Below are 26,377 nucleotides of genomic sequence, written 5' to 3'. Positions count from 1 at the left end.
TGCTGCCTAATGAAGTATTTGAGAGTGAGAATTTCCAGGCCGCAAGTGACAATGCAATAATCTTATTGTGCTGTTCTCAGTGTTGGTTCTGCGCCTCGGGGGTAATCAGAATGCTGTTGTCTGTATTGGAAGTTCCTAACATTTTTCTGTAACTTTTTTTTGGTTTTGTTCTATTTTGCTGCATTGAATTTTACTCTACTGTTAATGTTTACTGTACTGTTAATTTTACTGTTAATGTACTTACCCCCCCCCCCCCCCCACACACACACACACGATAATGCCTCTCAAGGCGCTGTAGGTACCTTGAATAAATAAATAAATGATATGAGGACTCCCAGCGATGTACGAATGTAAAGTAGAGAATGACCAAGTCAGCATATACGGACATTAAGCCTTTAACGCCATCGCGTCACAAGGCAGAGCCCTTAAAGGGAAGCTGAAACACTTTTCGAGAAAAAATTGAGCTCCCAGCGGAACTTTATTAATCTCCAAACATGAATACCTCGTTTAAAGAGGGCAGAAATAAACGCAGACGGTTGTTTGTCGCAAGAAAACGCGCACCATCGCCTCAAGGCACCGAGCGAACGCCACTTCTTGCCGTGATTGGTCGGACCATCTTAATGTCATCCGGAGGCGACGGCTTTGCTGCATAGCGAAGATGTCCTGGCAACTAGATTTTGAAAATTATGGGCTACTCAAGGAATGTCAAACAGCTTGGCGGCTACACAGAAAGGTGTAACCAAAGGCACCGTGGACAACGTTGAGACCGTAAGCGTAGTCGCCACATTTGCGTGTGTCGGAAATTTTAACTGGTATGTGCGTTTTGCGTAGGTGCCTGTGCAAGTGACAGGAGACAAAAAAATTGGCGGGGGCTTAGCTTTGGTTAAGCCTGGTAGGTTGCGAAAGCAAAAGCAAAAGGGCCTCCAACTGAAGGAACGCAGTGCGCCGCGTCTACAGGTCACGCGTGGCTACCGGCCGCCGCTGCGCGACGACTCAAAGACAGAGCTTCACGTTGTGCTTGGTTCCAAGATAAGCCCCAGTGGGTTCGGGCGGCAGTTGAAAGAAAGCGCGGCTCCCGTTTCTGCGGCGATAATTGCGCTCTCACGTTATCAGAATGCATGCGGAGGAACGATGACAATCTCATGAGTTCAAATTTGAGAGCAAGATCCCAACAAGCAAAGACACACATAACAAGCTTGATAAAGTCGTGCGAATTGCGATGATTATTGGTAACCGCGCTTTCTTCCAACTGCCGCCCTTACCCACTGGTGCTTATCTTGGAACCAATCACAACGCGAAGCACTGTCTTCGGCAGCACGAAAGGCGCGAAGCGAGGGATGTTTTTTGCAAAGCATGGATGGAGCGCTGCAATCGCGGCGCATCGGGGCGCACGGAACGCGCTGTCACGTGGTTTTTTTTAAAACTCCGCAGGCTTTCGTTTTTCCCGAATAAAAATGGCCGCGCTAAGTCGATCTCGTTGGAAGTGCCTGGGTTGGACAATTTCTGGAGCGTCACAACTTCCCCATTGACGCCTGAACGTTTCAAGCTATATTTAAAAAGTTAATTTTTTTATTTCGACGAATTTTTAAAATAGCAGGAACAAAAAAATGGTACTGTAACATTAGATTAAACCTAACAACATCTCCGCGATTTCAGTTCTGAAGAACGCTTAGTTTTTTTTAAAAATCTTGTTCCAAGCCTTTCCCCTCTCTCTGTATCTATGGTCCAAGTTAGCTGGGGCGCCTTGTATATGCGTAGTTTGTTTCGCATCGAAGCCAGAGTGGACGGCGCTTTGGAATTCGATAGTGCTGTAGTAAATAGTAAATGACACCGCCTTACAGACAAACCTATTGCCCCCTACTAAAAGAAAGATGGGATCGGTTTTAGCGACGCCTTAGCACAGCAGCTAGCCTATAAGTGACCGCGATAGCCGCACCGGCGGCAGCTGCTATCCGGCTTTGAACGGGATTGTATCGCAGCTACTCCCACAGAAAGCTCGGTACGGGTCAACGATCCTTAAAAACAATTGGTTTTGGCATTCCTTTATCCAAGGGCTTACTGTTTATGAGAACAATAAATTTCAGCAAGCTTTTCTTGAAGCTGGCGCCAGGGATCCTCCTTAGAGAATGTGTTGGCTATGCGCGGACGGTTTGCGTAAGGCGCGGTGGTATACGGCGGTGGAGGAAATGTTGCCACAGGACGACGCTCTGGGTTGTATATAACTAAGATATTTGCAAATACAGCGCCGCTCTGGCGATCCCCGCGTCAGAACGTGACAACGGCGAACAGCGATTAAGCAGAACGGCGGTTAGACTGTCCGTGCGACGAGAGTATAAAACAGTGTTGGAAGCGGCTCTAGCTCACCATGGATGTGAGCCAACTGGAAAAGGCAAAATGTTTGCAATCAAATGAGGAAATAAAGTAAGCAAAAAGAAATATTGATGCAATAACGTAATCTCTGCAGGCTGCTTGGGTATGAACTGCCCCCGTGTATGCTGCATACCGCCAGTTGGTCGCGCAGAACGACCAAACTGGGAAAAACAAACGTCACCAGCAAATGATTGCGTTTATCCGTCCTTCACCAAAGGGCGGGGTGGAGCGGAGCAAGAGAGCAAAGCAGGACGGCCGGCTGACGTCATCCGCGGATGACGTAACTTCCACCAGTGCTCCCCTTTTGCTGTTCCCCACCCGGTGCTCCCGGAAGCGATGAGCGGATTTTTAACATGCGATTTCGGCTCCTTTTACGAACAGAATCGAGAAAAATTTAAAAAAATGATTTATAAGGTCTCATATTCCCAACGACTGCATTTGATGCAATTTGAAAATCTTGTCAACTTCCTTTTAATAATAAAGTTGTACTAAGCACTAAAATTATAGGCTAGCGCACATATGTCGCATTTGGCCTAATCAACAAAAACGAAATCATCTGTAACTTTTTATTTTCATATAGAGTCTCGTGATGCTTGGACACAGGAGGCATGGGAGAGGCCTTGAAGTGGGCGTAGTCAGGCTGATGATGATGATGATCGTAGTCCCGGGTACGGTACATCCTTCTAAACACGGCCCAGATATCATGCACTACAGAAAGAACCAAACATATTCCTTATAGGACAAAAAGGGCTTTCAGGGATCTTGAAAAAAAAAATACGAAATAGCAATGTCGGACAGCCGCCAAAACATGTGGCACGTGGCAGCGTATCATACACCAACATTTTTACGCTTAAACACATCTTCTCCGCAGGAACATGGAATTATCGCCCTAAGCAGCCGCTCAGCTTGTGTGTTCCTATAGCCAGGTATGTCCTTGAATGCAGGATCGATGGAGGCCGGCTCATTCCTGCTGGCCCGACTGGAGTCGTACCTGATGCTGGTGCAGGTACTGGAGGCGGGCCTTGGTCACCGCACCATCTGCATCAAAGGCCTCGAGCTGCAGGAACAGACGTCGTGTCACGCCGCCGAGGCTGCCAAGGTGCGTCCCTTCTTCTTCCGGTGGCACCGACTCACGTGCGTCCAGCCCAGTGCATGCTCGACGGAGAGCCCGTATGCAAAATGGCAGGTGAGCCAGGCGCTCATTGGCCAGCCCTTACAAAAAAAGTTTTAGGCAGTCTATAGAAAGTCTTTAGACTTCTGTCTATAATGTCTTTAGACTGTCTATAGACAAACCTAGAGCAAAGTCTATAGGCAATACACATGCTATAGACAGTCTATAGACAATCTATGGATTTATAGCCATACACTTTTAGTAGACTTTTGTCTATAGACAATCTATGGACTTTGAATAGACAAAAAGCAATATCTATAGGAAGTAAATAGAGTCAATAAGAAGTCTGTAGACTGCCTATAGACCATTTTTATAAGGACGGTGACACGGACCCAGATCGAAACCACGATGACCCGTATTGTGACAAATCCAGCGACATCACGGGGAACCCAGTGAAGTTCACTGCAGGACAAGGACTGTCCCAAAGATCTCCAGTTAACGCTTTCCAGCAGAAGCTGCCCGGAAGCTTCCTAATCTCATCTGGCCGCATAATTTTCCGCCACTCTCTCTTTGTCTACTTGCTCCTGAAACCCGCTCCATTTCTTCGAGGGACCTTATATCTTAAAGAACGAGAGATCTTTACCCCATAAAAAGATAGAGGGAGTGCTTACACATGTCTCTCCCGAAGAATTCATCCTTCAAGCTTCAATTATTAATCGCGTGGTCATGTCCTTTTTATGGGAAAAAGAACTCTGGTTTCACAGGCAACGTTACTGTTAGCACAAGTGATGACGTGTCTTTGGTGTATAAATATGTTGCATGTGTGAAATAAAATTTGTTGGAAGTTAGCGCTCGTGTTGTTCGTGTCTTCTTGTGTCCTGTCCTACTCAGTGCTATATTCTCTCGCTGTGATCAAGCACCAACAAGCCCAAAAGACTACGCTTTTGCACGTACAGTGTCCTGAAAAATGTAGAAGGGTAACATCGCGGTGCCGCAGGTCGACGAAATGTTCGAGAGCTTGCTGAGCGACGAAAGGTGCTTGCTCAACCCGGCGCCCTGGCATGTGTTGCTGCCCTTGGACCTGGCTCCGGTGACAGCGTACACATCTTCGGCCATGAGCCTGACGGGCGTGCTAGACTCGGCCGAGTTCCTGGAGTCGCTGCCTCCGTTGCTGCACCGGTGCCTGCTGTGGACGCTCCTGGGCCAGCGGCTGGAAGGTGAGCAACGCCGCACTTCCGGTGCTGCGCAGGAGCGTCGCAGCAAGGCTGCTGCACCTGCTAAGCATGAACAGTGGAAAGGAGCACTTGCGAAGGAAGCACCGTTAAAGGGAAACTGCATAGGTGTTAGAAATTAACGGCCTTAAGAGGGTCGAATGTGTGAAACTTGCAGGTAAAGCATGCGAAGTCTTTTTGGGCTAGCGCTTGAAATAGTGAAGTAGTCACCGATTAAAATCCGGACGCCCTTCGAGCTTCACCGCAGCGCACAACGCCAAGGGGAGGGGCCGCATGATGACGTCATCGAAGGTAACGGTACATTTCTAACGCACAAACGCCTGCTTTGAAGGAAAAAAACCAAGGCCAATGAAGGGAAACCCTGCCGAGAGTTGTTTGGCAGCGTCTAACGAGTCAGAGCAGGGTGTGGCTGACGACAGCGGTAATTTGAAATCATACCTTCCGTGACGTCACGCTGAATTTCCCTGTATTGCTGTTGTGCATTGAGGAGAAGCGCGAAATTCAGTCGTCGATTACGTCACTATTTTAAATGCTAGTGCACAAACACTTCGTATGTTTTACCTACAGCCTATATAGATTTGAATTCTTGAATGTCGCGAAATTCTCAAAAAGTTCTGCAGTTGCCCCTTAATGGCGGCGGCTAGATTTCGCGCCTGTACTTCGTCATGCATCAACACGGTCGTCCACTCTATTCACGAAGTGACGGAGACATTTCAGAGTACAGGAAGTGCGACAGACAAAAGAGTCACAGGTGTCTGTTTCCACATCCTCCTCTTCAATGTTTGGTGCCCGCCGTAGATGGCAGCTGTCACTACTGTACATAGAGGCCGCAGGGACATAGCAAGCTTCAACTTTTCTGTGTGAAAACGTAGTGTCACTCCTGCCTCTGGTTAATGCAACAACGACGAGGAAGAACGAACGGGGGGTTTTCCGTATATTGCCGCGCATAAGTCGACGTTTTTTTTAAAATGTCCTTCCAAAGTTGGGGGGTCGACTTATAATCGGAGTCGACGTATATGCGGAGTCCTAAAGTCGGCCTATATGCGGGATCAAAAGTAATTTCTACCGGGTCGCGGATAATATCATGCCCCGTGCACTCGTAATTCCGAAATAGTTGTCAGACACGGTGCGAAAGTGAATCTGCTGAAAAAAACTTGAATTTAATTGAGATTTAATCAGAGATGTCTCGTGAACGAATAAATGTTTTTTTATGCCTTCTGAAAAACTATTTGGGCAAGCTAGGACCGCAGGGTGCGGCAGCGTCAACCTAAATTAAGTCTAACTTTTTTTGCAAAAAGGGGGTCGCGAGTTGGGGGGTCGACTTATAATCGGCAATATACGGTAGTTCGCGGCGGTTCGAAGAATCAAAAGCTGAGCAGTTCTGGTGTTTAACACAACTCGGCCTCTGTGTGAGGGCCGGGCAATACCCCGCCGTGGTCTCTCGTGCTGGCGGGTCTTTTCAGTGCCTCGACTGCCGAATTAGGCTTTCGGCATTGTCCGCGTGAGCGGGACACTATGCTGCTCCCTTGGGTCTTAGGTTCGTCTTATTATCTTGTGTGAAATCGCAACCAGGACGGCGCAAAAGCTGCTCTACTTTGTGCACGCAAACGAGATGAGTATCTTCCTCCAGTGTTGCACTCGTTTCAGTGGCCTTTCCCGACGACACTACCGAACATCTCACGGGACGTTCATACCAGTTGAGCAAAGCAGAAAGTTGGGCTAGTTGGTAACGATCCATCAAAAAAACGGCGCACAAAAAAACACGGAAAACACAGGGAGAACGGACAGGACAGGAGCGCCCTATCAACTGATGCGTGATCGAAGAAACACCTCCTGCTCGGTGAGCATGTGCCAGGAAATTCAGCACGTGTCAACAAGATAAAAATCCTTGTCCTGTTCGTTCTTCCTGGGTTTTCCGTGTTTTTTTTGTGTGTTCCGTTTTTTGATGGTTCATACCAGGCCGGTAGAAAATAACTGTTGTGGTTGAGCGTCCTTATAATGCGGCAAATCATCGTTAATACAGGTTCTCGTACTTCTACGAACTCAAACACAAATCACTAAATGAATCTGCAAATTTAACTGCTGCGTTGACAAGCCCCACTCCAAAAACATTCAGAGTTGTCGATGTTTTACAGCTCTACCTGTTGTAGAGAAGTTCCGTCGGCTATACGTCTAGCGACCGCCGTCAGCATCCACCGTCCGCGATCGATCCCGTTCACGTAGCCATCAAGTTAGACGTGGTGTCGCGAAACGAGGCCGCCAAACTCGTGGAAACACCTCTCAACGAAACACCCTCAAATGACTGGATGACGCGAATACTGCGCTATCGCAGCTGCCAGAGTTGTGATAAATTCACCAGCGGCAACATGAGACATACTCACCTCCGGTACTCACCTATGGGGCGGAAACGTGGAGGCTAACAAAGAGGGTTCAGCTTAAGTTAGGGACAACGCAGCGAGCCATGGAAAGAAAAATGATAGGGGTAACGTTAAGGGATCGGAAGCGGCCGGAGTGGGTGAGAGAACAAACTGGTTGAAATCAAGAAGAAGAAATGGGCTTGGGATGGGCATGTAATGCGAAGGCAAGATAACCGCTGGTCCTCAGGGGTAACGGAGTGGATTCCAAGGGAAGGCAAGCGTAGCAGGGGGCGGCAGAAAGTTAGGTGGACGGATGAGATTAAGGAGTTTGCGGGGATACGGTGACCGCAACTGGCAAAGGACAGGGTTAATTGGAGGGAGACATGGGAGAGGCCTTTACCCTGCAGTGGGTGTGGTCAGGCTGACGATGATGATGATGATGATCAACATGAGACATCATTCTCGTTGCGGATGCGTGCCTGCGCTATAGCAGCAGCCACATCTATCTCGATGCGGACTAGGAAAAGGATGCCAAGCCTCCCTTGAACCACTGATTTATGCTTGTATGTTTTGTGTGAGTTGTATTCGTATGGCGCGATTATCTTGCCGCCTTTAAGTCCTCAATGACTCGTGCACTGCACAGCCACGCTCGTGTTGTCGAAGTGTTGCTTTGCGCTCTGCCCAACGCGGATTGAACTGCGCCACAGATGTGGGCGAGGACAATGCGGAGGTGTTGCCGACAGCCGTCGCCACTGCGGGCGCCGGCGACACGTGGGAGGACCCCGTCTTCAGGGCCACCTCGTTTGACTCTGTCGCATGGTCGGACTCGGACGACCCTCTTGAGGACGGGGCGGAGAAGCACCAACCCGAGAAGGCCCTACCCGCCACCAGTCTCCAGGCCACGTCACAGGTGAGGCCCTGCTCCTGCGGCCACTGGGCGCTCACTATTGGGAAGAAAAATTGGTCTTGTTTTGCTATGCCACGTAAATCGCTAAACTGAGCGGAAACCAAATTCAGTCTCGCGATTGGTTAGTAACTAAGGCACAGTGCCTCGTATTCGCGCCATGCATACTATAACGTTTCGTCCTCATCTCCGTGCTCGTAGCAGTGCTTCACCTTCTCGCCGTAGTAGGCCTTCGAACGGTCGTTTTTCTTAGTGGCTATTATTGATAATACACAAAAGTAAAAATAAAAATGGAAGGAACAGATGTTGCTTGCCGCTGCATCTGCCATCGAAACCTGAAGCACCTGAGCTTCGGCTAGCGGGAATAAAAATGAGAGGGAGAGAACAGGGAGAGGGAAGTAAATGGGGAAGCGATAGAACGCCCATAGAGGCAACTGGCGCCATGCGCATAATTGCTGTCCTGCCAACGTGCGCATATACAGCTGCGGTGAGGTTTCGCAGTTACTCATTATTTCAGGAATTTTCAGACCCGGCATTTACTTCATCTCCCGAGTATCAGCATCTTCTGCATCCTTGGAGTAGCAAAGACTGGCGCTCGCGCAGAATGGAGGTCTCTTTCACGGGTTTTGCGATGCCGACTACCTCTGCTAAATTTCTACCTTCACAGGTCTGGTCTGGCGGTTTCCCCACTGTGCCCATTTTGTGCCGAGCCTGAGACAGTGGATCACTACCTGCTGTGCGGCCGCCGCTTCTCTTCTTTGAGGAGGCGCCTGTTAGAAATTCCATTTCACCACCTGGGTCTGCATGTGTCCACTGCGGTTGTTCTTTCCTTTGGCGCTTCAACAGGAGTGTGCGCCGTGCTGTTCAAAATTTTCTTCTAGAAACGCAGCGACTCCCGTGCTAATTTTTTTATTATTATTTATATTTATTTTTCTGATTTTCAAAAATTTATTTCACTATTTTTTCCGCTCAAGTCAGTGCAAAATTGAACCATTACATGCATTCCATTCGAATTTGTACTAAAAAGCCATCGTCCGGCCTTCGATCTCCCAGCTAACAGGCCCCCTGACGTTGCGTTGTCCAATATGTCAGCCTATTCCCTATTACTACTCCTTTTCCTCCTCTATAAACGCTACTCTTTCCAGCAGTTCACCGCCTGTGTCTTGGCCACTCCCCCATAGTGAGTATGCGCCATTTTATTTGAGGCCAACCAACCAACCGACCATTGGCGCACGGTGCTAGGCTCTCTCCCGCTTGTTGAATCGCCGTCTTCGCAACGCTAGTATGACAGAGCACTACCTCCTCGCATGTGCCATACAGCTTAAGATCGAGGGCGGCGAGGTATGGCCCATACCCCATCACCTTCGCTCTTCAATCCACGATGTCCGCCTGCTAAGCGCGCTCTTATGCAATCCCTTATAGCACCATTCAGTGCGAGCCTGTCCAAGCTGCACTGCAGCAGTGCCGCCGAAGTGCAGCGCATACCAATGCGGACCGACACGCATGTGCCTACGCAACGCGAAGACATCCTACAGATTTCTCTGCAAAAATATGGCTGCGGCTTAGCTCAGCTCTCCCTGGTTATGCCAGCGAAAGTCACGCTTGTATAACCAGCGTGAAGTCACGCTGCGGCCTATTGCTGCACCGCCATGTGTCTGCCACAAAGTTGTCAGCGCTAACGCATGCAGCCCACATCTCTCACCACCGCCATGTAGCTTAAAATGCGACTGAGGTGATCACTGTTTAAAGAAGGCAGTTATGCGCCTTTCCTTTGCTTTCGAAGCTCCCGCTCTTCATCGGTTTTGGCTGCCCGTTTAGCGCGTTTAGGTTACCTATCAATTGCTAAATCCCTCGCACGATTGGCAATGTCAACCGGATGATCAGACTCGGCCCGACGTCTGGGAGTACCCACCCTCGAGGATGTCGGCTCCGGCACACTTACTTCGTCCATAGCGATTGATTGATTGAGAACTTTATTTAAAGAATGGCAGTTACCGGCGCCTTGGGTGGTCCGCCTATTTCGGCAGCTTATTGGTCTACGCCACAGACTGGACTATGCGAACCAGTCCGCGTTGCTAGTCAGGGTCCTCGCTGAGCAGAATGGCCTCCCACTGCTCCAAACTGGGATGCGGAAGCATTCCACTGGCGAGATTGAATTGGCATGCCCACATCATGTCAAAAGCTGTCGCTATTTTTCCACATTGAGGGCCCTCTGGTTTGTAGAGTGAGGGGTACCATTGGTGGAGTTCAAGTGGTGTTACGAGAGTGTCTGTTTGTAGTCGGCGAAGGGTGTGTTCTTCCGCCTTGTCTAGAGTTTTGTGAGGTGTGGGGTATGTCTGTGTCGCCTGTCTGTGGGTCTGTAGGTGTTGGGCGAAGCTGATTATGGGACGTGTAGCTTGTTCCTCTGCCTCGTCGGCTAAGGGGGAATCCCGGTATAAAGAGCTCGGGCGTGCCGGTGGGCGCCATGATTCCCTCCCGTGGGTTCCGTGCGCACTGGAAACCATATGACTGAGGCTTGATTAGGAGGATGTTTGGCTAAGAAGTGAGACATTGGATAGGCAGCGCGCAGCGGTCCGCACAGCGGCCACGACGACTAGTTACTTACACGTGGTTTAAACTGCGCGAAAAAACGAGGACACAGCGGAAGAAAATACACGAGACAGGCGCAGGCCGCTGTGTCCTCGTTTCTTCGCGCAGTTTAAACTATGAATCCCCGCCAACTCACCCAGTTCTCCGTCCTTATTGTTATATACTTACACAGCTCCGTTTTTCCTGTTCAAGGTCATTCGTGCAGACACGGTGAAATGGTCGCCGTTAGCTAGCAAAGCTTTCGCTTTACAAGTCGATGTCAGTTAGCATGAGCATGCTTGAAGTGTTAACGGCATGTGAAAACGGAAGCGTGCGACATTCTGCACTGTCTCATCCATCTCGAGGGGTGGTGTGAGTTGTGAGCGCACGTCCTAAATGAGGTAACGTTACCTCCAAGCGTACCTTGATGGCAGCGCAATCCTTCCCGCTCAGAGTGAGGACAACCGCGTGGTCTACTACGGCGTCCGCCATTGTGTTCAAGCTGATTAAGGAATAGCATCTGGACTGCCAGCGCTGCCGCACTGACTGCAAAAGACGGCTATATTCACCGCAAAATGATAGGAGTGAAACGCGTGTGCACTTTCCTCGGACCGCAAACTGGAAATACTGCTACGCACTGCTACTTTACACGAGCGATCGTCGTAATATCGGGCATTAAAGTGAGCTGCTCTGAGGTCTGTTCGCTAGGGCGTTCATGTTCCCCGTTTCAACTGCACGATTTCATGCAATAGCCTGCAAGCCCTGAGGCATTGCATTTTTTTTAAAGTGGAATACCGTAATGAAAAGCAGCGGTGGACGTACACAAATAACCAGCATAGAATTGAAAAATAATGAACACCTCCTGAAGCTCATTAAAATGCTATGTGTATTACTAACATAACGTGTGAAGGAAAGGTAGACATTATTAAACTAACAAAATCCAACAGACTCATAACAACGTTTTTCACATAATGAAACGCTTACAAAAACATTATATGACTTTTGTGCGAGTTGGTGCATGATGCAAAGAGCGGCAGCGCAACTACAACAGCACAAGAAAGGAAACGACACGTGCGCACATCACCACCTGTTTCTTTGACAGAAAAGAGGCATGTTCATAACAAAGCACTCAGACACATGAGACAGCTCATGATCGCTTTGAACACAGCCAGCAACGTGAGAGCTTCTATTCCACGAATAATTATAACTATATAGTCTCAGAACCATTCTTATCTTTTGCTAATAAAGCACTGCTATCGTTGTCTAAATAAAAGAGAAGGTATTTCTTAGCAAAACCAGTGAATTTTATTGCGAATTATGCCCCTTGCCACTGATACATTTTCTCTATTACTGTTCAATGCGAATGCCAGCTCTTCCCTGCCGACGGAGATCCTTCACCAGATGACGAGTTAGAGCAACCCGATCTAAAGCCCCTTGATAGAAATTATCAAGGGGCTTTAACCCTAGCTTCGAGACAGAGCAACCCGAGCCGTTCGCATAAGGAGAGAGAAAGAGGGATGTGAGCAGAGGATGAGGAGGACGAGCGCTCGAGCGGCTTGTGAGGACAATAGACTCGGGTGATGGACACGTAACACCGCCTCTTGTGAACCAGCGGTCGTTTTTAACGAACAAAAAATAGACGTCTCTGAATTGTTGTTTTACTCTAACAACTGCATTCTTTCTTCAAATAGCGATGACATGCTATTCTTCTTGGGAGCCAATGGGAGCGATATACTTGTAATAAGAGTTTTCTAAAATTTATTATGAATGTGTTGTTAACAAATTTATCTCTAAGCTCCTTGCACTTGATTATTTTATGATTAAGATCTTTCTGTGCGCTTTTTCATTTTGATGCCACGTTTCATTTGTATTATTGGCGAACTTAATTTATATATTCTGTTCAACTTGTTTATAAATGACATAATTCATATTGACAACAGTGTTCAGTTCATCATATACGCTGATGATAGTAGTGTCCTTATTTCATTCATTCATTCATTCATTCATTCATTCATTCATTCATTCATTCATTCATTCATTCATTCATTCATTCATTCATTCATTCATTCATCTTTATTCGACATCTTTACAGAGGTCTGGAGCACAGACAAAAAGCTGAAGACAGCTTGACGGGGTCTGTGCCCCTTAACAATTCATGTGCGTACGGACATATAGAAATGATATTTGGCATCGTCAGTTGCAAATTTGTAATTCAGAACATAAAAAAGTCATGACTGAAAACTAAATGAACAATTCTGTTATTAATAAGACGAACAGTTCACAATGTACTAGTAAAAACATTCTCGGTAATGATACAAGGCAGATACATGAATAATAGCTAAGCAAAACAAACAGAGGACGAAAGCACGAAGGCACTGGTGAATACAGGGTAACAAAGCGAGCAATAAGAACGTTAGGAAAAACAAGAGAAAGTGACACGTTGATCAAAGTTTAAAATATGTAGGAAAAGACGTAGACTTTCTTCTAGGTTTGCTTTTAGCTAACTGAATTTTTTTTTTATGGATTGCGAATATTCAATAGGGACGGCAATCTCACGCGCAACGACTGAGTTCCATAGTTGGTACGCACTGATGGAATGTGCCAGATTTCATGGTGACGTGTTTCATAAACATTATCATTTCTCATGAGGTTCGATAATGTTGCAATAAAATTATTTCCTTGGTTTCTTGTTTTAAAGTATCGGTTGAGTAATGTGTCATTATACAGAAAGTGAACTGGACGGATTTTCAGATTTTCAAAGAGGGAAACGATCCCAGTGATCTTGTGCTACATTGTAATGATGTGCTTGAAAAATTGTCTGTTTGGTCCCAGTCAAATCGCATGAAAATAAACGCTCAGAAAACGAAAGCTATTTTATTTCGAGCCCGTAATAAGAAACTGATTCTTGAAAGGTGCCTAATGATTCGTGGCAAAAGTATTGATCTTGTGGAAGCTCATAAAATTCTTGGTGTGTATTTTTCTTGCCATTTGAGCTGGGACACTCATGTACACTATGTAGCAAACAAGATTTCTTCAGTGACTGGAGCCGTATCTCGATGTCGTGCTTTCTTGCCCCAAAAGGTTAAACTTCAACTATATAATGCATTATTTGCCCCGCACATGAGCTACTGTAGTTTAGTGTGGGCAAGCACGACAAGAGCAAATACTGACAAAATAATAGTTCTTCAAAAAAGGTTCATTCGTAACATAGCTAACATTGACCGTCAGTCTACAACAAGACATTTATTTGCAGAATATAATATTGTTAGCTTTGACCATCACTATGAACATCGCTTGTTGCATGTTTTCTATTTTTCTCAACATGACACTCAAAGTTCCCTTCTTTCTCTAGCGCTGCTGCAGCCTAGAGCTACTTCTTTAACGAATTTCCCAACCCTGGTTCGTTCCATTTTTTCGCACTCAGTACAAACTGCAATCATTAAAACACAACCTACCAGTCTTGCTAAATAAACTCAAACAAGTAACCTTCAAATCGCCAAAGCAACTACGAATACACTTTTCACAGTTGTAAATGAGAGTATGATTGCAATGACAAATATTCTACCATGTCTCTATTTCCTTGTACATTTTTGTTCATAGAGTTGTGAATATTTTTGTTGTGCTGCTCGGAACCGACGTCTGCTGTTGCCCTTGTAAACGGCTCCAGGGCCCAGTCAAGTTGCTGGCTGCAACTTTTAGCCCTGGAGACCGTCCAGTATTCTGGTAAATAAATATGAATTGAATTGAATTATTACATTTGTTTTTATTTAACAGTGCCATAAATTGGTCTTAAAATTCCATTTTCTTTAAATACTTTTTCAGTTCTACACTTCTAACCCTATCACACCTCTCCTTTTCCGCCACCAATCCTCCAATCGCTTTTTGCTAACTTTCACCGCAGATTTATTTAGATGACCATTGTTATGTCTAAACCCTAGGGCCTCAGGGAGAGTGACTGTGCGTGCATAGACATCCGAATGGATACCTACACATTCTAGTATGAGGTGTCCGATTGTTTCTACAGGTTTACCACACACAGCACACGCGTAATCTTCGCTGGACGTCTTTTGTAGCTGCGCGTGTAAGATTCCCTGACCTAGCTTCAAAGAGTAGGGCACTCACTTTTGAGTTATCATAGAACGATTCCTTCGGGATCTGCCTTTTCCAGTAATCGATACAGTTCTCACTATGCTTCGTTTCCATTGAATTATTCCGATTTTTAACTTCCGCGTTTTTAACCTGTCGTTTAATGCTCTTTCTTTCTCCGTCCTCATGTCCGGCATACTTACTGGTTAGTTTTCTAGTTCGTTTCCACCACGGGGAGTCAACGCTCTTTCTGCATAAGTATTTAAATACCTTAGCTGCCCACCTGTTATTGCCCAATTTGCTCAGGCGTTCTTCATATCGTATTTTACTCTGAGCTTCCCGTACTTCGAACGATGCCCGGCCCATATCCCCCGGTACTGCCTTGTTTGTGCTTTTGCAGTGGGCACCTAGTGCTAACCTCCAGCACCTCTCTGATTTACTTCTAATCTCGACTGAACTTCTGCTCTTAAGCCCAGAACCGGATTCCCGAAAGTAAGCCCCGGCGCCATTATTCCTTTCCAAATACCTCTCAGTAGTTCATATTTGTTGTACCCCCGAAATGCCCTATGTTTCATTATCCCGGCATCTCTAGTTCACCGCTCGTTGGTTTGCGCATACCTCGAGATATTTCTATTCAGCCATTCCAGGTATTTCATGGCCTCGCACCGTAAGCACCTGATCAGGCGTATCGTTGAAAATCATCACACCTGACGTAGTCGCACTAAAACTGAAACCGAGAGCATCTCCTTCGTCTCCACAAGAATTAACCAGAGTTTGCAAATCTTCCTGACTCCCTGCTAACACTACAATATCGTACGCATATATTAAACCTGGCAGCCGTTGCTGAACTGCCTTTCAACCTATCTGTACGCCATATTAGTAGTAGTAGTAGAAGACCTTTATTCGGCCATAATTTACAGGCCGAGCATGTCGACCGCCTGGGCGGCCAGAAGTCGCTGTTCTTCCTCCCCTTCAGCGCCAAGCCAGTCGAGCCAGGTGTTGATGGATAAAGAAAGTGGGGGGTAGGAACCCTCCTGCTGAGCAGCCGGGCAATAGAAGAGGCAATGGGCCAGGTCCGCATAGATACAGCGGCAGTTGGGACAGGAAGGGTCCGATCGATAGCGATAGAGAAAGTGGCGAGACTGGCTGATAACTCCATTCATTTGGATGTTCCGAAGAAGGCGAGCCTCCGGCACCGTGAGTGATGGATGAGGGGAAGGGTAAAGGCGTTTGTCAAAGCGGAGCTCGAGGTAGACCTCTTTTATGGTGCGGCGAAGGGTGTCTCCCACCGTTCTCCGAGGGCTTGGGCCAGGGAATCAACGGTGTTCGGAAAAGTGTGTCGCGGGCGAGCTGATGGGCCAGCTCATTGCCGTCAGTCCCTGAATGCCCAGGCACCTAGCGGAGGAAAAAGACGGAAGACTGCAGTGTGGAGACCGCTAGTTCGACCTCCTGTTGGAGAGAAGGGGTTAGGGCGCGTTTCTGTATGTGGTGTATAGCGGCTTGTGAGTCTGAATAGACTGTGTACTCTTGGAGAGAGTGAAGGAGCGCAAATGACTGGAGGGCATGAGCAATGGCGAGGACCTCGAGGGACAGTGCTTTCTGGGGGCCGAGATACGACCCGCTGGTGTGGGTTTCAGGAGCGGAGAGGTGGGGATGGTACAGGGCGTAGCCGCAGGAACCTCGAGGAGCCACGGAGGAGGCATCCATGTAGGCTGCACCCTGGGTATCAAAGAGAGGGGAATGGTGCTGCGCGGCCGCATGACGACGGCCGGCGTGCAGGACGGGGGACATGTTGGTCGGGAGGGGGCGGATACGAAGATTGGGAGCCGGGGCGGGAGTTTGGAGAGATAAACGGGGCGATGAGAATGGGCGAGATACCCGCTTGAGTCAGTAACCACTGACCCTGACGGGTAAGGGAAAGCCGGGCAAGCTGCGAGTCACGATGGAAAGAGAGAAGAGAACGGAGAGGGTGAAAGAGGCCTGTGGCAAATATCTTAGCAGTAGAGGTAGTGATAGGGAGATTCAGAGCTGCCTTATAGAGGCCCACAAGTGCAGTCTCGAGAGCATTTAAGTTGAGTCTGATTGAAGGAAACGTAGGGTGCAAAGTACAAGACCTTGTTGAGGGCAAGCGCGTGGGCAACTCGACACGCATGAGCTTCCTGGAGACCTGAGCGCCGAGTGACCACGCGCCGGAGGTGAGTAACCGAGTGGTGGGTGGTGAAAGCGTGGTGGAGGGCTTGCACGTTCTTGTCCGCATGCAAAGGAAAGCCCAGAACTTTTCACTGCGTGATGACAGGAATGAGAGAACCAGAAAGGTGGAGAGAAACGAAGTGATTGTGTGAGCGCTGGTATGAGGAATGGTTGAGAAGGAGAAGCTCGGATTTTTCAGGAGCAGGCGAGAGGAGAGCGGTGGTGAGAAAGGAGTCGATGAGATCTAGGCCACGTTGCAAGGTGTCCTGTACGTGACCGGGAGAGCCAGACGAACACCAGAGAGTGATGTCGTCGGCGTAAAATATATGATGCAGGTCGGGAATTTCAGCTAGCTGGGAGGCGAAGGGCCCATAGCAAGATTCAAAAGGGTAGGAGAGAGAACAGCACCTTGAGGAGTGCCACGGGTGAGGTGGTGGGGGTCGGACAGACGGGTGTCTACTCGAAAGCGAGCAACGTGTTTAGAGAGGAATGAGCGGATATAACAGCACATGCGGGAGCCACAGTCTAGGGAGGCGAGTTGGGAAAGGATGTGGTCGTGGCAAACACCATCGAAGGCCTTGCGAACATCGACGGTCACAAGTGCGTGAATTTGAGTGGGGATAGGTGACAGAAAGCTGCGCCGGAGAATCAGAAACATGTCCTGTGCACAAACGCGGCGTCGGAAGCCGATGAAAGAATGGGGGAAGAAGTCCCTCGCCTCGAGAAAATTAGAGAGAGAGTCAGGGCCATTAGCTCAAGGGTCTTACCAACACACGATGTCAAGGAAACTGGGCGGAGGTTAGAGAGAGAGATTGAGGTTTTCCCGGCTTTGGAATCATAGAAATGGGGGAGGAGGTGCAGGAGCTCGGCAGGCAGCCACTGTACCAGGCCTCATTGTAGGTTTGAAGGAGGAATTCTTTGGCGCAGTCAGCAAGGTTGTGAAGTGTGGTGTATGTAATGGCATCCTCACCGGTAGCCGAGCGTGTAGCATTAGCAGCCAGAGCCTATTCGAGCTCTCGGAGAGTGAAGGAGTGGCCCATATCGGGGTTAGGTCCGCCCGAGTACACCGGGTAGGAGGGTGCCCGAGGGGGAGGTAGGTAGAAAGAGGCGAGCTGATTAAAAACATCGGAGGGAGTCCCCTGAGTAAGGGCTTTAGCTATAGTGGGAGCAAGACCAGGCTTAGTGGCAACGAGGGATTTGAAGAGAGATCGTGTGGATCGCGAGTGCAATGCAGGGTCAAGACGGTCACAAAGAGCACTCCAACGAGAGTGCTCGAGTGAGGCGCAGTGGGCGACGATCTCGGCCCGCAGAGCAGTGATCAGCGAGGACAGTTGGGCATTGTGGGGTTGGGAGCGAAAGGAGCGTTGAAGATGTTTACGGCGATGCCATAAACGGAGAAGATGAGGATATGTGTCTGGGACTGGGTGACGAGAGCGAACGCGACGGCTACTGGACGTGAGCGCTACAGTGATGCGCGACGTCCAGTCGTCGTAGGATTGAAATGAGTCGGAGGCGAGATTAGCGGGAAGGCGTGCCAGTCAGTATGAGTGACCGGATGACATCGAGGGATGTGGGAAAGAGAGGTGGAAATGTGGACAAGATAGTGGTCACTGAGAAGAGTTTCGGCTGTGACGTGCCAGTGAAAGGAAAGTAAACCCCGAGAGAAAGTGAGGTCGGGTGTCGTGGGGCGCTGTGAGGCAGTGCCCACTCGAGTAGAGCCGGGAGTGTTAAGAAGGGTGAGGTGGCCAGACAGTGGAGGAGGCGGCCGGGTTTGAGGGTAGCCCCGGAGTGTGTGAGGGGCAATAAAGTCACCACCAAGGAGGAGAGGTAGAAGGAAGAGAGTGAAGGAGCTTGCCCTGGGTGAAAAATAAAGAGGAGGTGACAGGGGGGTTGCAGAAAGACAAAAGGGTGAGTGAGACGCGGGAAGAAGGGTGGTAATAGACCACACCAACTGAATATTTAAGGAGGGTGGAGGGGATGTCAAGTGGCTCAACGAGCACGTCGCTGCACAAATAAATAGACGCAAGTGGTGTGGCCGTAGTGGCATGGTAGGCGCGGTAGCCTGGGACAGTGCGGGCCGTCCGAGTCTCCTGGAGAAGAAGAAAATGAAGCAGGGAGGGGCGGGTGAGTAGATACTGGTGGAAGGGGTTCTTATTATGGCACAGATTTTGACAGTTCCCCTGCATAATCTCGGGGTCCTCGCCAAACGCCATTATGATAGTGCAGAGGTAGATGCTCGTGAGGGTACGCGTTCCTTCTTTTTGGCCGGGGGCAATGACTCATGTAGGGAGTGCAGTGTAGAAGTGAAGGATTCCAATTGTTTGGATTGTACTTGGAGGGCGGTAAGAATCTGGAGAGCCGATGTAGCTACGCCATGTTACAACCTAGATTACTTTCTCGTAGCCTCCTTTCCATATTTAGGATATAAAGCATGAACAGCAGCAGTCAGAGAGGACAACCTTGCCTTAATCCTTTGCGCACCTTGACAGTTGTCCTACTTTTTGTTCTTTCCATGTAGTTTCACATTTATTATGTAGATATATTTCCTGTAGAAAATCAGTTACCTTATGACCAATACCTTCATCTTTTAATATGTTCCACTGTTCACGGTGTCGTATGCACCGCTAAAGTCTAGGAATGCTAAACACGGAGGTCTGTTTTCCGTCTTAGTTATTTATATATGCGTTAGGTAAGAACGAACAGGCTATCATCTAAGCGCCTACTCCATCTGAACCCATTCTGAAGTTCTCCGTGTATCTTATTACTTTCGACCCATGACCACTTTTTTAATTTCACCGCCTGCATTGCCAGCCTGCGTATGACAGATGTTATCTTAATCGGTACGAAGGATTTTACGCGCAGCCTATATCCTTTCCCGTCATAAATCAAGTTCATTTAATTCTGTTTCCTACTTTTGTCAGCGTTTACTTGTTTCTTGGGCCAAGTTCATTAATTAGCTTAAGTGGAATTTCGTCTGTCCCTACGGATTTGCATTCAGGAATATTTCCTTCCTGGTTTTTCATGTTAAGACTGGCCAGTTCTAAGCTGCTTTCTGTTATGCTGTCCTGTGTTGCTCCCTCATTTGGGGAGATTACACTATCGTCGTTGTTAAGTGACGCAGCTATGACTGGCGTAATGCAGTTCACAGCATCGTCTCCCTCTAAATATTTTCCCTCTGCATCTTGATCCTGCGTTCTTTTATTCGTTGTACCCAGCCAGCTTAATGGTTCCACAGTTTTCTTGGTCCCCTTGGGGGGTTTTAATCAGGGAGGGATAAACACGTTCTCCCCGTTTAAACGCGGCTGACCCAGCTCAAAACCGCCCGGACCCCCCCCCCCCCCCCCCCACGTGGTCGGGTACGCTACCGAGGGCGCGCCGACCACGGCGGACCTTGCTCTGAGGGAACAAAGGAACGACTCACTGGCTGACACATACAAGGCATTTATTGCTACAACAACAATAACGCCAGCTAGCAACAAAATACACTGTGGAATCGAGGACGTCTGACTCACCAGCACGGTTACGAGCGAATGTTCGCCCACGGTAGGGCAGAGGAAAACTCCGAGACCGGACAGGACGAGATGCGGAGGAACGTTCCTCCCCACGAGGGTTCGCGCCAGCCGGCGAAGAGCGGAGCCTCGCGCCGAACGTCAGCGCGGTACCCCGTTCCCGAGCCAAAGAGGACCGTCTCTCCCCCTCGCGCGCGCAGCAAACACACACGCCACCCGAGGCGCTCGCGGCGCTGCGACGCCAGCCCCCCCTTCCCTTTTAGTTAAAGTAACACAAATAAGAGGGCGCATTGCGGGTAAGCGAACCACCGGGGACGAGTTGAGGATGCACTGCGAAGAAGCGAACCACAGGGGACGAGTAAAGCGCGTCCCCACACCCTTTATTTGCATCGCGAACATCAGCCAGCCAGAGATCAGAGCACTGATTTATTTAGGCCTGGACGAAGACCTGAACTTCCTGTTTCTTTTGTCGATAAGATCCCAATTTTTCGCCTATTTCTTCTTCAGAAAACTGCGCCTTGTTTGCGTCTCTTGTGTTCCCTTGAAGCCACCCGTCGTTGTTTGATGGCCTACTTGATTTCCTTATCTCACCAGCTTCGTGGCTTGCTGTTTCATCTGCAGTGGTATACTCCTTTTACTTACTTCATTTTTGTACTGATGTGTAGCTCTAACTGATGACATATTCGGTTTCTATATTGCTTCCTCTACGGCGGCTGCTATTAGCGCTATGTGTTCGTCATTTGATTTTGCTAAAGTGTTAGTACTAGCCCTCTGTCCTCAAATGACGACGACAGTTCAGCTTCATATGAAGCAGCTTTATAAGTTCCGCCGAGAACCAGAATGGATACCGACATTTTTTGCAGGCGGCGTTAGGAATATTTGTATTCATAACCTCAGCGACGATGGGTGTCAGGCGTGAAGCGGCTACGTTTTCATCTAGCAAGTCAGGCGCTGGTGACCAGTCAATAGATTCGAAGTGCTTATAACTTCCTTGAAAGTCACGTTGAGAAAAAGCATGGCGCTTTCTGGAGCCGGTGCCTTCTAGGTTTCAAAATGAAAAAAAAAAAAAAATGTAAGCAAATTGCACACGCCGAACACCTCACCTTGTTGCATTGCAGAATCTGTGCACGCTTGAATATTCGATGCCGAAGATTATGAGAATCAGATCCTATACGCTTCCAGCTATATGAGCAGGTTGTTTGAACTGCACAAGTGAAAGGACGCCAAAACATTAGAGCGTCAGCTTTCGAGTCAAATTAATCGGAACTTGAGATGGAATTCATTGAACCCTATTTGATTCTCGGAGCATTGAAGCCCGTTAATTAAAGGACGCGATACTTAATCGCGTCTGCATTACCATTGGTCTTTGAATCGCTGCAATGAAATTCATGACATTGAATCATTGACCTCATTTGACCTCATGGGTGGGTTGCCACTGTTTTTTGTTTTTTATCAGTGTTGTGGATTTTTCTCTTTCTTGCATATTTGTACTAAATTTCTGTTGTCAATTTTGCAAAAGGTTTTCACTTTGCTAGTATTAGTTGTGTTGTATTTTTCTGGTTAGATAGTTCGGGCGTAACGGTGTCATGTTTGTTTTTTTAAGATATCAGGAGTGTCTTTCTTTGTTTCTCTTCGAGATTAGGTAGCTTACCTTAAAGTATGCTATTCTTTTGTTGTAAAGTTTTTTTTTTGCATATGTGACAATTTGCCGTCTTGTCACCTCTGTCATGATGTGTTAGCCGGGGTGTAGGCCTCGTCAGGAGGCATGCTTTGTCTGCCTCCTTTTGCCTCTCAACGGGGGCATATTGTAAATATGGCCGAATAAAATTTCAAACTTTCAAACTTTCAAGCGTTGAAATGCGGGCTAGTTGGTTGCTCATTGGAAAAACAGCGCGAAGGACGCAGACGAAGAAGAGAAGACACAAGACACAAACACAGCGCTGTTTGTCACCACCTACTCTCTTGCTTTCTCTTGACAGCAAAAGGGCATATCCTGCTCATTTGCAATACTACGCCATTTTCTTACGGCCAGATTGGAAGGACACCCCCAACCATGCATGGCCGCATGCACACACAGCTCCAGAGCGGAGAGGAAAGCCAAGCACCCTAGCATCATTTGGTGCTCAAACGTTTACGTCGCTTAACGTCGTTAACGTTAAAGCGAGACCCGTCGCCCTCTGCGCAGTTGCCGTGGGCCACGAGGAGGGGCGTCCGCTTCCCGTCCGAGCTTCCCGCCGTTCAGCCCTCGGCCGCACTGGCGCTGAGTCCACCGCCGGAGTGGCTGGACTTCGCCCGGGAGAAGGTGGCGCCCTCTGACAGCGTGCTCTTCCCACTGCTGGCGGAGAGCGACGAGGATTGGTGGAGCTCTGTTCTTCGCCGCTACGCCAAGCGCATGCCGCCGCAGGCTCGGAGCGAGTGCGGGGACCCTGTGTCGGTCCGCAGGTTGCTTCTCCAGTACAGGTGGGTCCTTTCATTCGAAAACGAGGTGACGATGGATAGTGTCAGTCGCTGGTCGCCTTCATCGATGACTCAGTTACATTTTAAACACATTTATTCCAGGCATTAAAACTGGAATACACTACGCAATCACACAATGGTCGGAGTCGCGTCTCTTTCTTCGGCCCGGCGGGCCTGCTCGTCTAGTGTTCCTGTAGGGAGCATATACAGAAACACTATGCTCGTCTAAAGCCCCTAAAAAAACTAAAGTAGTGACAAGACGCCCTCCCTCTTCTCTCCTCCTCCCCGCGCGCCGGGCGAACGACTTTTGTTTTCTTTGTGATTTCATGTGACTGCGGTGACGACCTCTAGCCCGCTCCGAAGGAACTAACGCCCCTTTTCAATTGGTTGCGCAGGGTTCCCGTACTTGCCGAGTTCTTCTCTATGTCTGCGCATTAACCGTGCGTTCCGCTGCATAAATACATCGGTGACTTAGGAGAAACATTTGCATGCTTCACTGAATCGTCTGAAGGCAAAAATGAGCACGCATAGATGGATTGTTTTGGTAGAGCCGCACGCGCACCGTCTCCGGGTGCGCCGGGCTTTATGCCGCGTGCCAAGTTTGATATCGAGAGTGGGGCGTGCATTGAACGTGACCGTGAATCACGAGGCTGTAGAATGAATTTGCGGTAATCTTTTTTGGTGAAGAGGAGTATGCAAACAGAACAACCGTCCCCGCCGGAACGCTGGACGTGCTACAACGAATGCACAGGTTTGACATTCGCAAAGACACCTGCAAGTGAAGGCATTCTAAATGCCCGTAGGTCATCCGCTCTTATAGTGGCTTTTCGTTTTGGTCTGCTGCAGTGTATCGCGGACCAGGTAGGACGCTTGAGGGAGTGCTCGAAATACGGTATGAAGGCCACGCTACGTGTGTACTTATCTGTGCCTCCCCTAATGTTCTCTCGCGTGCATGAACTGTAACGATATAGGCTCCTGCATTAAAATTTTCTTTGGAATAGTTACTTAATTAGGAGAAAACCTACCTCGCAAATATCCTTCGCCTGCCAGCAATGGGATAATAAAGTTCTAGCAAATGTTTCATCGCATCAGTCATTTATTGAGAAGCAAAACCTACCTCGCTTTTAACACATCTGTCCGATAATTTTCCATATTCGTATAGTCGCTATTAGAGCACTGCACGGGCCTTAATTATTCACGCGTCCCGAGCCCGTCAACCTTTTTCGTTACCCGCCCCAGTCCGCGGCCCGATTTTTTCGATATAGGCCCGAACCCGGCCCGGCCCGCGAGATAGACATGCCCGGCTCAGGCTCAGAAACAGCCCGAGTACTGAATGCACATCGGCAAAGCCAAAGCCTTTTTTTATACGGATCTCATTAAAAAAAGAAGCTGCAACAAAACTTAAAAAAATGGAGATAATGGAGGCCTCACTGTGGGCAACGTTAACAAAAAAAACGTTTTAGCATTAATAAAAGAGGTTATCACAGATTTGCTCGCATTCGTATCCTCCCTATCTCGTGCGTTCGGATCCCACCGGCGGCATGTGGTTGTTTTTTCTTCTGCTTTTCTAATCAATTAGCTTTAAGCGACAACATATTCAGTAATATTCTTACTTGATCAACACCACAAAAAAATAAAATAAATTAAAAAAATCCCCTGTGCTCCTTGGTTTCTGTGGCTGTTGGCTTCTCTCCTCCTAACTAGTTAGGCGTCAAGGGGAAGCGAGAACGCGGAAGTGATGTTAGAAAGTAAGTGACAGGAAACGCCACCCACTTACGATGGGCACTATCACGCATACCCACAACTACTGGTCATATTTCGAGAGTAAACGCAAGCCAGCGTGCGCTAGCTGGTGTTTCCACCAGCGGTGCCTACGGTGCCTTGACGATGCATATCGGCGCGATAATTCTCTTTTTGTCTTTTTCTGTAATATATATATATATACACGCACGCGCGCACGAGCGCGACTGCAGAATGTAACGCGTGCGCTTCACCATGTATGTCGAACTGCGGCATGCGCTCAAATTTAAGGAACGTCACTCTGCAGTTAGACGTGTGCCTCGCGTCACTTGCACGTTTGCGTGCGTGCAACCACGATGCACTCAACGCAAGCGCCCTTATGTCGAGCTTACTGCGGCCATACGCTCGATCGCGAACAAACCACTGCACAGCGTAGCCTGAAAAAAAAAAAAAGGAAAACTCAGCAGCTATTGAAAGCACGTCCCTTACGTCGCAAAGTCTGGTCGATGGCGTTGCGTTCAAAGTCGACCGGCCAATTCTGCATAACCAAACCTTCCTCCGGCCCGCGTCGGTTTTCGATGATGGGATCGCGAAGAACCGCTTTCCACCGTCGTGACGGTTCTTGCACCCGAAGACGCAGCAGCCCGTCATGCCGCACAGATAGACGGCTTGAAGTTAGGTGACTGAAACACGTTCCGAGCAAAACAAAAGGCGCTGTTCTTCACAGCAAGCAAAAGCGCAGTGTCCGCAACGACGCCTGCCGAACCTACGGTGCGCAGTTGGAGCGGACGATATGGCGTCTGCGGCTGCGAAAAGCGCGGGTTTAAAGGACTTTTGCGCGCGAAACCATCGACCAATGGGAAGAGGCGACGGGCGCAAAAGAGGGAGAGGCGGCTCTCTGCAAAGGTTGTCGTTAATTAACAAATTTCAAGGGGTTTTATGGTCGTCCGAATCTCCGCGCCCTCTCTCCAGTACCGTCTTCGTTCTCTCGCCTCCTAGTCCTCGTGATATCCCCTAGCTAGCGCTAGGCGTCCGGAGATAGTGGGAGACTGTCGAATGCTTACAATAGGCACAGCCGCCTATATTTTGTGCCGCCAAAGTTATGTGCCAACGCAACGTGTACGCGTATCCAGAAGACTTTATTTTACTGATACATTTGAGACACAAGGCAAAGTGTCCGGCAGTGCTGCTTAATGCATTAAAGGGAAAGCTTTACTACGCCATATTCCGCTAGTTTCGCCGACTCCGTCGCTTTGACCTTCAGCGACCTTCAGCTGCTCCGGAGCTGCGCCGAAACCGATAAGAGCGGGAGCTTCGGAAGCAAAGGAGAAGCGCATAACTGGCCTCCTGGGACAGTGAACGCCTCAGTCCCCCATTAAGGTATACGTGTCGGTAGTGACAGATGTGTGCTGAATGCGTTGGCATGGACAACGTTGGGGCAGGAATGCGGCACTGAAGGTATAGACCAGAGCGCGAAATAAATTTGAGCGCCGCCATTTTGAAAGCGCTGTTTGGCCATCGCGTACTTCTGGGCTGCCATGCGAGTCGAGAAGACACAGGGCGCATACGGGAGCAGCGGCTAAACTGCACTATGTAAACGCTGCACGACGGGTAATTAAAGACATGGCTTGCACCTGCGACTTTCAGCGAGGTCCTTATGTCCACTGGCGATGGTTTTGCAGGCCTCTTGACCACCACTGGGGCGAATGCCAACGGGTAGTGCAAGAACTTGGCATCTTATTTTCTCAAACCTTGTGTTGTTAGAAGTCCGCTAAACGATGAGTCGTCCCTCATGGCCCGAGCCCTTTTGGGACGTTAAATCCCATAAAACAAAACCGGACGATGAGGCAGGG

General features: G+C 48.6%; 1 protein-coding gene across 2 annotated transcripts in view; it reads left to right on the top strand.

Annotated features, from left to right (window-relative positions):
• LOC149327467 (pecanex-like protein 4) overlaps positions 1–26,377 on the top strand; it is a 132,932-nt gene that overhangs the window by 82,114 nt on the left and 24,441 nt on the right. For both annotated transcript variants that reach the window (XM_089565155.1, XM_089565154.1), the window contains exons 12-15: positions 3,315–3,469; positions 4,479–4,698; positions 7,778–7,980; positions 22,513–22,787. In XM_089565155.1, coding sequence (XP_089421281.1) covers positions 3,315–3,469; positions 4,479–4,698; positions 7,778–7,980; positions 22,513–22,787 — 853 coding nt within the window. The remainder of the gene's footprint in view (positions 1–3,314; positions 3,470–4,478; positions 4,699–7,777; positions 7,981–22,512; positions 22,788–26,377) is intronic.

This window comes from Amblyomma mixtum, chromosome 10 (genome assembly GCF_055824585.1).
Source record: "Amblyomma mixtum isolate Tamu chromosome 10, ASM5582458v1, whole genome shotgun sequence".
Classification (NCBI taxonomy): domain Eukaryota; kingdom Metazoa; phylum Arthropoda; class Arachnida; order Ixodida; family Ixodidae; genus Amblyomma; species Amblyomma mixtum.
This window is presented reverse-complemented; position numbering and strand designations above follow the sequence as displayed.